This window comes from Xiphophorus couchianus, chromosome 4, assembly GCF_001444195.1.
Source record: "Xiphophorus couchianus chromosome 4, X_couchianus-1.0, whole genome shotgun sequence".
NCBI lineage: Eukaryota > Metazoa > Chordata > Actinopteri > Cyprinodontiformes > Poeciliidae > Xiphophorus > Xiphophorus couchianus.
Window position 1 is genome coordinate 2,917,158 of NC_040231.1, and position 13,917 is coordinate 2,931,074.

At 40.5% G+C, this 13,917-nt stretch overlaps 1 protein-coding gene across 2 annotated transcripts in view; it reads left to right on the top strand.

Annotated features, from left to right (window-relative positions):
• Positions 1 to 2,067: 2,067 nt before the first annotated feature.
• Positions 2,068 to 13,917, top strand: part of adamtsl5 (ADAMTS like 5) — a 37,883-nt gene continuing 26,033 nt past the window's right edge. The window contains exon 1 of one of the 2 annotated variants that reach the window (XM_028015027.1): positions 2,068 to 2,188. In XM_028015027.1, coding sequence (XP_027870828.1) covers positions 2,169 to 2,188 — 20 coding nt within the window. In that variant the 5' untranslated portion in view covers positions 2,068 to 2,168. Of the gene's footprint in view, positions 2,189 to 3,611; positions 4,343 to 13,917 lie in introns of those variants that run through there. The other variant, XM_028015026.1, reaches the window with a different exon arrangement.

Sequence of the window (13,917 nt, forward strand, 5' to 3'; positions counted from 1 at the left end):
ACTGTAAACACTCAGCTATCAGTGAGGAGGCTCAGCGGAGATGAAGTGTGTGTTGGGGGAACCTTAAGGAGGGCAGAGGAGAGGCTGGCTGACGGGCCGGGACATGTTCACCCAGCCCACAGCTACAAACTAATCGTTATTTATGGCAAGAAAGAACCTGGGAGGGAAGCAATTTGTAAGTTAAGCTGAGGGCTTCATTTGAGTTAACAACACAAAACTCAAACAGAACTCAAAAACACAAAAAGATTTAAAGGGACAGTATCGGGTAAAATCTGCTTTTTCAGTTTTACATGATGTTATAACGTTTTTCCCTCATCTAAACATACCTGGAGTGTTGCTTTCATTCTATCATGCATGTTTGAAAAAATCCTCTGATCTCCATGGCAACCATTCAGCTCCAAACACCTGGATGGACTTGCTCCGCCTTTGATTTGCAGCTCCTCCCCCTCTCAGCTCCTTCAGACTAGCCAGCAGCAATTAGCAAACACCTGATGGAACTGCTTAGCTCATTATGGGAGCTGCTTCTCAGTGCAACCCTGGTAAAAACATTGCTAAAGGGTTAATAGAGGAGCCATGTTGGAAGGCAGAGTGTCAGAAAGAGCAGGAATTTCTTAAAGAGACAGAGGCCTGATTTTAAGGCATTGAGTTAGGAAGTAAATTTAGTTTTAAGTCATATTTGATATATACAACATTTTTATAAAGGTAGCATAGTTTGCTGATTCTGCTATGAAATGCCACTATGTGCCTGGAAAACACATAATACTGCCCCTTCAATGTTTTTTGGTGTCCGGAAAGTTAGCCGTTTCAAAAACCTCCAGAACATAACTTCACCAATCAGCACGCCAAGCCCATTACCTAGCAACCAAAGATGAGCCGTGCCCGTTTGGTCAGCGGGTTTTACCGCTGTGTGTCTGTACAATGGCTGCTGGAAAAGACAAGTGTCCAGTTGATGATTTACTATCCAGAAACCACTTGCTGCATTCTTATTGGTTGCACAGAAGGCTCCACTTCTGCTTTTCAAAGATGTATACCTGTGCATCTGTTTGTGTAAACGTAGAGTTGAGGGGTCATGGCCAGCAGCATCTAATTTGGATTTAAAGTGACAGAGAGGAGGGAATTCTCTGCTGTCACATCTGGATCAGGTACCTGCCGTCTAACTGGTGTGAAATGGCGGCGAAGAATAAAACAAAATGAGAATCTGACCATGAACCGTGACACATTAGGTCCAATAAGCAGCTGCTAATGCAGGACTCATGTTCAGCTAAACCTGTTAATGTGCTGCTGATCCTCCAACCCGTCTGATGAAGCCAGTGGAGAGAACGCGGAGCTTTTTGGAGCCGAACTTTGTTAATCTCAGTCAGACTCAGACCGGATGGCAGCTGATGATTCACTGCCTCTCCGACTCCCGCAGCGAGAATGTCGGCCTTCGCTGCTTTGTCATGTTTCTGGTATTTTGGATCTTCAGATCTGTGCAGCCTGCTTTCATTAGCCCAACATGCTAAAGCTCTCCTCCACGCTGGAAGGTAGGAAATGTTGCTTGAATCTAACTCTTGGCCACTGAGTTTAGCATCCCTGTGGTTCTGTTTGGAGATACAAACCCGATCTGGTTTCCTCTGTTGTGTCTGTAAATCTCAAGGTTGCATGTTGAAACCTCCCGACTGAGGTGTGTCTCAGCTGCAGCTTTGCATGAAGGGAATGAGGCAGACTGAGGAGCAGACGGAGGTCGCAGAGAGGCCAGGTGGTTTCTTTCTGCACCGACAGATACCTGCGTTGGTCGGCTGCCGGAGCTCGGTGGAAGATACCCAGCTCTAACTACACTTACTGTAGAAAACCTTTCGACTTTCCAAACTCAGAAAATTCCCCCCCAAAAAATCTAAACTAAAGTAAAAAAAGTACTTTAATTTCTGGGATTAATCTAAAATTTTTGACTTTTCAAACTCTGAAATGTCCAAATATTTTTCTAGAAAATTTCTGCGATAAATCCAAATATTTCTGACATTTTTTTCTAGCAAATTTTAAACTTTTCAATCACAGAAATTTCCAAAAGTTTTGTAGAAAGTTTGGGTCTGGACACCCTGCAGCGACGCCGCGCGTCACAGCCGCGTCGTTTCACATCATGATGCTGCATCAGAACCGAACCCGTCCATTCTAACCCAAACGGATCCAGCATGACCCCAGCGCAGACCAGGTGAGACAAACTGGCAGAGTTGGGTAGTAACTAGTTACATTTGCTGCGCTGTACTTTTTACTCTTACCTGAGTACAGTTTTGGGTTCCCTGCCGCCTCAGACGGCCGCTGAGGGAAACCGGAGAAGCTGGCTTCGTTCACCGCCGCAGTAGAAACGTCTGCGGCTCGTCAGAAATGAAACGCAGGCAGAGAAAAAGCAGATTCAGTGAGACACAGGCAAGAAGAACGACACAGAGGAAGAGGTGATTAACCTGGAGCGGCGTCTGGACACTCAGATGTTTGTTTTCCTGAAAATCAGCTGTCGCAGACGCTATGTTCATGGGTTTTTCCACCCAATTTACAAAAAAAAAGAATCTCCTGAGTCAAAATTCAAACTTTTATGCGAACCCCCTGAGAGTTTGGCACCACTAAGCAGCGGATTAGTTTGCTTATGCTTTGGGCCGGCTCTGTACGTCATATAACAGTCTTCAGTCAGAGGTCTCTTCAGATTCGCTGCAAGACTGACTGCTACTGGAGATCCCTTGTTCAATTCTCCTTTGGGATAAATAAAGTACTTTGACACTTAAAATATTAAGTTGCATGAACATAATTCAGTTTCTTGTTACCAATTTCAGCAATTTATCTAATCAACTATTTACCTTTTTTTCAATGCAAATCAGACTCTGATGGACTTTCTTGACTTTTTAGTTATTACTAAATGTAAAATATCTGCTAATCGTGTCCATTTTACATGTCTCCTGTCTTGAGAAATTTCTAGAAAAATCTTTTAGAAACTTTTTCAAAACGTTTTGACTTTAGAAAATTTTTCTGAGTTTCAAGAAGTCAAAAAAGAAATTTCCAAGTTGCATCTAGAAAAATTCTGATGTCAACATTTCAGCTTTTTTCTCAGATTTTCAACTTTTGAAACTTAGGAATTTTCTAGAAATTTTCTGTTTTTTTCTGGCAAATGTTTGACTTTTGAAATCTCAAAGTCTTTTCTAGAAAAAAATTTGGAGTAATTTTAAAATGTTCTGTTTCTTTTCTTCCACATTTTCGAATTGTGAAAGTCAAAATCTTCTAGACATTTTCTGAGATTAATCTCAAAATTTGATTGAAAAAGTTTTTTAGGCAAATTGTCGAGTTCAGAAAACACCAACTTATATTTTAGCTTATTTAATTAATTTTAGAAAATTTCTTATTATTCTCAATATTTTTTAATTTTATGGCAGAAATTTACTCCTTTTTTTGCCATTTACAATTGCCCAAATGCGCCGTAATAAAAACATGTTCATCACATTTTGATTAGATGAAAATTTGTGAAAATCTGGTCAATCTGCCTTTTTTAACTGCTGGTCCAGCGCCGCACAGCTGCGCAGTGGAGACGCTCCTCTGCGTTGTGCGCAGCTGCTGCGCTCTGATTGGCGCAGAGAGGCGTGTTCCCCGCAGGAATGCGGCGCTCAGGTGGAGGGAGAATCACCGACTCAGAGCTCTGCGCCCCACAGCTCGCAGGACGCTCCGCGCTGCGCACCGCTGCTCTTCTTTGCGCACTTTGAGCGGACAGATCAGCCGCAACCTGCTGCTGATTTGACTTGGAAACTGAGTTTCAGTTTATTTCTAATTCGGACGGATTTTCTCATGACTAACAGCTGGAAAACTTAAAAGTCACTTCTTGCACCAGGACTGTCCTCAGGAAGATGCGTTCATGTTTTCCGCGCTCAGCTTTTCCCAGAAGGACCGAAGGGATGTGAGGCGCTTTGGGAGCCGAGAGCGCAGCTGCTTGGATGGATCTTCCCTCCAGCTGAAGGAGAATCAGCAGAAATAATAGAAACTATTCCCTACAGGGTGTTTCTAAAGGCGGGCAGGACCGGGGCAGGACCGGAGCAGGACCGGAGCAGGACCGGGGCAGGACCGGAGCAGGACCGGAGCAGAACCGGAGCAGAACCGGGGCAGGACCGGAGCAGAACCGGGGCAGGACCGGAGCAGGACCGGAGCAGGACCGGAGCAGGACGCCCACAGCCAGCAGACCGGACATGGGTTCCGTTTTTGGGTCTGGACACTCTGCAGCGGGGCCGCGCCGCGCGTCACAGCCGAGTCGTTTCACGTCATGATGCTCCATCAGAACCGAACCCGTCCATTCTAACCCAAAAGGATCCAGCATGACCCCAGCGCAGACCAGGTGAGACAAACTGGCAGAGTTGGGTAGTAACTAGTTACATTTACTTTAGTAGAAGTACTTTTAGGAATATTTTTAAGACGCTGATAACGTCATAATGTTATGATGCTTTTCTACTCATACTTGAGTAAAATTGGTGGATTTTCCACCTACTGAATGAAAAACAAACGCACCTGCAGTTTCTGTTAAAGTTTCAAAAGTTTTACTTTGAAGGAAACTGATTCAAAATATATTAAATATAATATATTTTTGCCTGATTTTGTTATTTTATGTTACTTATTATCATTTTAGTCCTTAAAATACAAAAATGTCCACTTAAGTTTATATTTTGGTCGGTTTGATGATGCAATTTTTAAATCTTAAATGATTGATAATTTGATCAGTTACTCAGTATTTAGTAGACTTTTTAAAAATACTTTTATTACTCTTAGTTGAGTAAAAATATGTTGAAGTGCTTTTACTCTCTCCTGCTTTGGGAAGTGACACATTCCTCCGACTGCATGTGCAGCGACTTTAAATATTTACCTTGAGTTACTTTTTTTCTTGCAAGGAACTGCAAAGGCTTGAAGATTTGTTGAAGAGGGAGGCGACAGATTCCAGACAGTTTGACTTTCTTCCTTAGCTTGCTTCATTTTCTGCAGAGATTTTATTGATTCATATTTACTAAAGTTCTCAATTCATCATTTTCTTTCTATTCCTTCACAAAATGCTCATAGCAACACCACAGCATGATGCTGCTACCACCATGTTTCATATGCAGCATTTTGGAAAAAGAAACAATGAATTTAATCTTTAATCTCAAAATAATGTCAGAGCTTTATGTCAGAATTCTGACTATTTTCTCAAAATTCTGACTTTAATCTCATAATTATGACTTTTATATTTAATTTCATATAAAAGACTCAAATTTACCAGGAAAAAATCTGAAAAGTTGAAAATGTTCAACTTTTGAAAGTCAGAAATGAAAAGAAAAGTAGAAAATATCTTGGAATAATTGAAAAATTTCAGATTTTATTTTTCAATTTTTGACTTTCGATAATCAAAAATTTCCTAATTTTTTCTAGAAAATGTCGGATTCATTTCAACATTTCAGAGTTTTTTCTAGAATTTTTTTCACTCTTCAAACTCTGAGTTTAAAAAAATCTGGAAAACTTCTATGGTTAATCAAATTTGTTTTGGTTTTTTTTCTATAATTTTTTTCCAACTTATTAAATTAAGAAATTTTCATGTTTTTTCTAGAAAATTTCTGGGATTAATCTCAACATTTCTGAATTTTTCTTGAAAATTTCAAACTTTTCCAACTCAGAAATGTCCATGTTTTTTTCTCAAAATGTAAGAGATTTTTGGTGGAAATTTACTCCATTTTTTATTTGTTTGAAGTGGCCCTGGTATGCCGTCGTAGTTTGGAGGTAATCCTGCTTCCGTATCAGGAACGTTGCCACACGTCGCTCTGCTGTTATCTCCTCTGTCACCAGCTATAAATACGCTGCTCATATTTTGTCTGATCTGTCGCCGCTGCAGAGAAATCCGGGCTTCTCCTATTCTTCCTCCTGAATGCAAACCTTTGCATTAAAACCTGTTTCTGAAACTCTTTTACAGCGGAGAGTAAAATGTTTTCAGTTGGTTTGGAGTGAGATGTGACTCCTGACTCTGGAGACGTTTGGCCCCTGGCGCTTCTTTTCTGATGACTCTCAGGAGGAATGTGTGTCAGATCCAGCCGTCAGACTCATGAACACATTTAATCTGCTTACCTTTGGAAGACTGAGCAGATAGCTACAGAACGAGCGCTCTGATTGGTTCTTACACATAGTGATTTCATTCCTACAGGGAGGAATTTGGATGCACCAGGTATCAACACGAGTTTCTCTGGGAAGAAATTTGTTGTTAGCAAGATAACGTAGCTCAGAACAGCGAAAGGTTTAATCCAGCTCCGGTTTTTGGATGAAAACATCTTAAAGTTTTACAGAGTTGCAGTGAGGAAGTTCATTATTCTACAGCAGGAGTCTCAAACTCCAGTCCTGGAGGGCCGCTGTCCTGCAACTTTTAGATGTACCTCTCCTGCAGCACACCTGAATAGAATAATTAGGTCATTAGCAGGGCTCTGGAGAACTGATCTACACAAGGAGGAGGTCATTAAGCTATTTCATTCCAGGGATTTGGAATGAAATGGCTAAAAACTGCAGGACAGCGGCCCTCGAGGGCTGGAGTTTCAGACCCCTGGTCTACAGCCATGCACTGTAATGGACGCCAGAAGGAGGGTAGACATAATACTACCAGAGATTTAGCCTAAGGAAGCACAAAGTGAACCATAAACTTCATGAACTCTGATTTTTGCTATAAATAAAACATCATTTACACCTCAGAAGTGTTGGAGAAGTAATACTGACATTCACACCAGCCCCGTTTAGTCAAATTTAATCCAGTCCGTTTGTCTAAAAAGTCCAGTTCGGTTGAAGATGTCTGAACTCAAACTCTGGTCCGCCTACAAACCTCAGTCTGGGTTCGGTTGCAGAGGACAAAAGCACCGGGCATTCTGGGTAAATACAACCAAAACAAACATGCTAGCCTAGCAATAGAAGGAAACATAGCTTGTGGTTTTTAGCTAAAGGCAAAAGAGAAATCTTAAAACCGCTAAAATCTCATGCCACTGCATTTTTGTTAACATTTTGTGAAGAAGGAAGTTGTGCTTTGTGTCTTCAGACGTTTTTGTGTCGTTTCCTTCAGTGGTTCTGGGTTTTCTAGAAAAAAACTCAAAAAAATAACTTGAAAAGTCCAAATTTCTAGAAAACACTTATACTTTTTAGATAAATTTCAGAAATATTTCAAAAAATAATAAAATTTCTGAGTTTGAAAAGTTGAAAATTTGTAAGAAAAAACTTGGAAATTTATCAGTTTCAAAAGTAAAAAAAAAAAAAAAAAAATCCACTTTTGAAACCAATAAACTTTCTAAAAGTCACAAACTTCTCAGTTCTTTCATACAAATTCTGGAGCTCAGACATTTTCATGATTTTTCCAGAAAATTTCACAGATTAATCTGAAAATGTCTGAGTTTTTTTTTGACAGAAATGTGCTCCTCCATTCTAATTTTTTATGTATAATTGTAACGTTAAAGCAAAATCAGCCAGAACCCAAAGCGCAGCCAAAACAAATGTACGGTTCACCAAAAGTTTTATTACAAAAATGATGCAGTAGAAGGGGATCCACAGGGTGTGGTCACACTGGTAGGTCAGGAATGGGGGATCCACAGGGGTCGGGAATCCAGCCTGGGGAGGGTACGGCGAATGGACAGTGGGAGGGCTTGGGGGCTGAGGGGACAAACAGACGACAAAAACAAAATCCACCAATCAGAGGCTGAGTCGTTGAATCCATCCAGGGTCATGAATGGCAGGGTCTCATGCAATGAAAGTCCAGTAATCAGAAGACTGGAGGCAGGCAGGGGTCAGCAACAGGAGGTCAGAACTTTTCCTACAGCAGAAGGACTCGGCAAAAATCTGTGGTCAAAAACCAGGCAGGATCAGAAACCAGAAAACTCCTAAAAACAGAACAAGGTTTGAAAGCTGTGACTGGGGCAACAGAGGATCTGGTGATGAGCAGCTGTTTAAATGGGGAGCAGCACAGAGCAGGTGAGGGTAATGAGTAATCAGCACAGTCAAGGCAGAACTGAAGAGCTGAAATCATGACCATAACGGCCATAACGTCACATCTTAGTGCCTGGAAATCAGTTGATTTTAATCTAATTTTCCAATTCTGAAAGAAAAAGAATGGTTTCCATTCATGCCCAGGAAGAAACTCCTGATGCTTTCATGTATCATCAAACAGACCAGAAACACTTAATTGTCTAATCTCTGGACTCGTTTATTATATTTACATTTGGCTTTCTGGTTTAAACCTGAGCTGGGCCTTTTGGATCAGGTTTCCACATTCTTGTTTCGCATGCAGCTTTGGTTAGCTTGCGGTTTAAACAAATAAGATAAGCTTTGAGTTAAGAGACCTTTAAGCTCTCTTTTTATTGGTCCACTTCTCCTGCAAACTCTTTTCCACTTGCAGTTATTAAATGTATTTGAGTAACTTGTATTTTTAACTGTCTCAGCTGTAAAATGTATCGTTCTTGAATAAAAAAGCTTTTTCCATCTTTGAATCGAAGGGGAATATTTTGTTCTCCAATTTAGCAAAAAAAAAAAAAAAAAAAAAATGCAACAAAGAATCAGTTTGTGTTCCTTAAAAAATGACAAACATGCAGCGACTTTCTGCTCCCAATTTTAAATGTAATGTATTCCTGGCAGCTGCAGTTTTATTGTTAGAAAACAAGAGTCTTTAAAGGCAAAAATGGAAAGTTAATTAACTAACTTCAGTGATTCTGAAGGTTCAGACGGGGACAACCGGGTCCGACCTGACAGCAAAACGTACAAGTGTTCAGGTGACTCCAGCTAACTCTACAAAATAATATCAGTTAGTGATTATAATAGTAAAACTCCTGTTTCAAGGTTCACTCAGATAAAATTTTACAGCTCTGTGTTCGTGTTTCGTTGCACAACTCTAACAAGTCGCTGATTTTACAAATCCAGCCTGGTAGTTTTTCAGTGCGACGTTTCTTTTTGACGCCTTCTTGAGTTTTTTTTTTTTACGCTGGTATTTGTATGTCTCGCCGTGTCTCATGTTTCAGAGCCTGATTGCAGATGACCTTGGAGGCTCTGATTCAGTCAGAGGCTGTGAGAAGATAATCTCATAATCCCTGAGGTATGATGGTGCACCAAGTCTCTCTGTCATGAAAGAAGCAAATTAGCCAAAGCGAAGGAACAAAAAAGGGGAACAAATCAGAGTTTGATCTCGACATTTTGAAAACAGGGAATCTACATTTGTTTCCTTCAAGTTTTTTATTCCAAATTGAAAGTTTCTTCTCAATCTAGAGTTCCTTTCTGGAGATCCTTTAAAGTTTTTCTCTAGACTTTAACTGAATTTCACCTCAGTGTCTGGTGCAGCGCCCCTACAGGCGAGGAGGGGAACAGGTTGGCTTGTGTGACTCAGTGCAGTTCTGTGAACCACAGCAGCTGAAAATGTAACAAATGTCTATCAGTTTTGAGTTAATAATTCCTTAATATTGATTCAGGTTATTTCACTTATATTTAGTACTTTTTAATCAATATTAAAAAATTATTTATTTAAAACAAGCTGCTACATTTAGCTGAAAAGCTACTTGTAAGTTAGTTGTCTTATTTCAAATGAACTAAGATATTTGCAGTAGAAACTAGACCAAAAATACTTAGTAAGATTTTGCGTTTTTGCATCAAGTTACAAGTGTGTGACCCATTTTCAGACTTTTATCACAAAAAATCTTTAATTTCTTCAGAAAACTCACGTTTTTAAATGTAGCAGACAGTAGTTGTTGTTTAAAAGTCGTCTCTCTGCTGTTTGTCAGTAAAGCAGCTGCGAAGGCACAAAGCTTCTCCTCTGAGAGCTTGTTTTGTTTTGTTAGCAGGACCTGAGCAAGGCCACGGCGCCTCGTCAACACAAACAAGGGGTCAGAGTTCAGCGCCGACCTCAGACTCAACATCTGCTCCCATTCAGCAGCGCGCTGTGCGTCGCCCGCAGGACGAATCCCAAACACGGACAGACCTCTGATGGGGTCGCAGGTCAAAGCCAGGTCCTGCTTCTCTGGGTCACCATGTAGAAACACTCCAGTCAAGGTGTCTCCCACCTTCTCTGGGGTCAAAGGGCACATGGGTGTGCGTTCACAGCAGAGAAGTGGATTGCAGTTTGTTTGTGCAGGGTGTGAATGTGAGCCTAACTGTCGCTCAGGGTGTTTGAGTTCAGCTGCAACACAGAGACTCTCCTCTGCATTATGACGCTGCAGATGCAGGAGCGCCACCTGCAGGTGGCGCTGTTTGGGGAAAGACAGCACAGATTATTAAATTAAACCCTGACTGATATCACCGGCTGAATCACGATTACTTTATTGTGCTTTTAGAAGCATGAAGCACACATCTGACTGAGGGACCTTTGGGAGTAAATATGTCTAAATGTGTTTTCATACCTGATAGTCCAATAGATTTGGCTTGATTGGGAACAAAAGTTCAATTCACCAACAAACCAAGCCATTAGAGCAACCTGTTCCCCTCCTCGCCTGTGGGGGCGCTGTACCAAGAACTACAGAAGGAAACAATACAAAGACACTGAGCGCAACTTACTTCTTCATGAAATGTAAACTAAAATGAAGTGGCATCAGATTTTAGAGGTTGGAGGATTTCTCTTTTATCTTGGCGAGGCTAGCATGTCGGTTTGGGTTGTATTTACCCAGAATGCCTTGCACTATAGTCCACTTCCTAGTTATGGAGCGGTTTCCGGTCTGCTTGGTGTTTACATTACATATGCATTCAAACCGAACCAGAGTTCATTTCAAGAGGCAGAGGATTTGTATTCGGACCAGAGTTCACTTTATTGGTCTGATTCACACGTCTCCAAACAAACCGGACTTTCAGATCTCCAAATGGACTGGAGATCTGTTCTGTTTAGTCTGCTGTAGTCAAACTCCAGTCCGTTTGTGTAGAAAGTCCGGTTTGTTTACGGAGGTGTGAATGCGTAATCAGACCAATAAAGCAAACTCGGTCTCGGTTTGGTTGGAGTGAATTCTGACGAAGTTCAAATGCATTTTTTAAAATTTACTTATAAAGTAAAGACTTACAGAGACATTTTGTTCATTTGCAAACAAAAAGGTAAATGATAGAAGACAAGTTCAAGTGTGTGAAAGAATTCAAAAATATAAGGCATAAATAAAAAGCTATGGCTTGGCTTTTAAATCATTCTTCAGTTAAAGAAATAAGTTTGAGGACATTTTTATCATAACAGTCATAACGTTGGTGAAATTTAAGGTATTTGGAGATATGAATGAAAAATGTCCCAGTAGTATTTATAAGAAAGTTTATTTGAAAGGAAGCAGAACAGAGAGCGCTCCAAAAGCAGGAAGTGATGTAAACACTATCACAACACTAAAAATGATCCAAAGTATGAAAGAACTAAAACTACTACCATAACTAATGCAAACTAAACTAAAACTAAACAACATTTAACTAATATTAACTACTAAAATTAGCAAAACGCACTAAAAACTAATTAAAACTAACTGAATTAGACAAAATGTCTCAAAATAAAACTAAACTATAACGAAAAACCCAAAACTATCTTAGACAGACAGACAGAATAACAACCAGACACACAAATCCAGAACATCCAAAAAAAAAAAGTACACAAACTTTGAGTCTGAAATGTTTGCATTTTTAAAATATCTTTCCAAACTTGCTGGTTTCCGTCTGGCTGCTGGTTCTGTGCTTCGCAGACAGAGTTTGGTTTCAAACGGCCGTCAGTCCAAACAAACAGGCAGTCTTGTGTTGATTAAAGACATTTTGCTCCCCTGTGCCCTGGAGTTATTCACTAATGTGCAGCTATAGTCTTAATGAGAGCAAGACGAGGCAGGCTGACCCCTGCTGACCTCTGGACGGGCCCCTCAGCGAGGGGGGCCGAGCAGTCGGAGTCCAAACATGAGCAGAAACTGATGAATTACTTAAATATGTGCATTTCATTAAGTTATGGTGGGGAACTGTCTGTGCTGAGAGGCTGAAGTGAGGACCCCTCGTTAAGAATGCCTCCATTAGTTTTACGGCTGTTCTGGGTTCTGGGACGCGGTTTGAGCTCCGAGGTCGTAAAACTCTGAAGAAAAGTCGGGATAAAAAAAGAAATTAGGAGTTTTGATGTGGTTTCTGCTCTTCTTTTTTTTTTTTTTTAAATTAAGAAACAATCACGGTTGACGGCGACTTCATTAAATTCACCAGATATTCACACACGCTGTGAAAAAGGACATAAACTTTCATTTAAACTACACCTTTCCTGTTTTAGGTTTAGGGTGGGGTCTTTGCCAAATAACGTATTAAAGCGCAACATCATAAACACAACGATGTGACATCATGGGAAAATTGCTGAGAGATTTGTTTTCCTATGTGAAACGCATGATTTTAGATTATTCTGTTATAATCTAAAATCAAATGCAGCAGATTTTGCCCATAAAAGGAGAAATCCAGTGCAGGTTCGCTGGTGGAGGTCTAACTGGAGGGATTACCGGATTATCTCCACTAAAGCACCAACGCAGATGTTCCCTCTTTATCTGATTTCCACCAAACCTTAAACAAAACCAGGATCAGAGGACAGGCAGCCTATTGATGCATTTACAGGCCAATAAACAAGTGAATGAAAAGAGAAAAAAAATCAGATTTTTCTCTACTTAGTCTCCTTCATCAATGTTATCACTTCAGCTAATCAGTAACGTCTATTATTACAATAACAACCAGCAGGGTCTTGTAGGTTTTATGTCTGTTTTTAATGGATGACATACAGAAAACATAGATTTTGTTTGTTAGTATATTGTTTCTTTTATGAAAACCTGTAAAAGTCACCAAAAGGTCACGGAAAACCCCGAGATACTGAAGATCGAATAAACGTGTGTGAGAATAAAAAAGGCCTTTTAAGTCCTTATTTATGTTCTGTTAGCCTCTTTCAGTCAGTGTGACCCTCTTTGTTCCCCTGATAAGACCTCCCCCATGTAAGGCCGGGACGGCGGCGCAGCGCGGCGCGGCGCTCTGCTCAGCCGAGTGTGAGGGAGATGTGCATCGTTTAATTGGACAGGGCAACTTACTGACCTGGGACCGAGCCAAAAGCCAACTCCAAAAGCTCAGCGTCAGCTCAGGGTTTACGGCCCTGGAGAGAGATAAAAGACACAAAAGAGGCTGAGAGAGATGGATGGCAGAGAGGCGGGATGGAGGGTGAAATGAGGACAGCAAAAGAAAAAGGGATGACCGGGTTGCTCTAATGTTTCCTCCAGAAAACTCTTAAATTTTCTTGAAAGAACAAGAAAACTTCTGAGCTCTGAAAGAAAAACATTGCTTGGAAAAAGAAACAATGAAATTTCACAGTTTGGAAAGTTAAACATTTCTAAAAAACAAATTGTAAAAAAAAAAAAGTGGAATTTTACAGCTCCAAAAGTGGAAAATTTGCAAGACAAAACTTTTGAATGTAATTTCAGAAATTTTCTGGAAAAAAAGGAAATTTCAAATGTTGAACATTTTTGACTTCTGAAACTCAGAAAGTATTCAGAAGTTGAAGATTTTCAACTTTTCAAACACAAAAATTTCCAAATATTTCCTAGAAAAATTTCTGTGATCAATCTCAGACTTTCTGAGTCTCTTAGTGGAAATTGAGCTCGTCTTTGGTTGCTAGGTAACGGGCGCCGGTGAGGTTGCTAGGTGACGGACAGTGCCTGTTATTTTGTGACGTTACATTCTGGAGGTTTTGAAACGGCTCATTTTCCAGACACCAAAAGAAATCTTTAGTTTACTGCCAAAAAAACCCACTGAGCAGTTCAGACCCAAATGGAAGAACAAAAGCCTGCAAATAGGACATTTTGCTCAATAGGTCTCCTTTAAAATGCAATCAGTTCCGGCAGGGTTGCCAGATAAGTGGTAACAAAAAGCAAAGCAGCGTCTCAGCGGAGTCCCATAAAGCCTTGACGCACTGCAGCTGTCACCAGAGAGAGG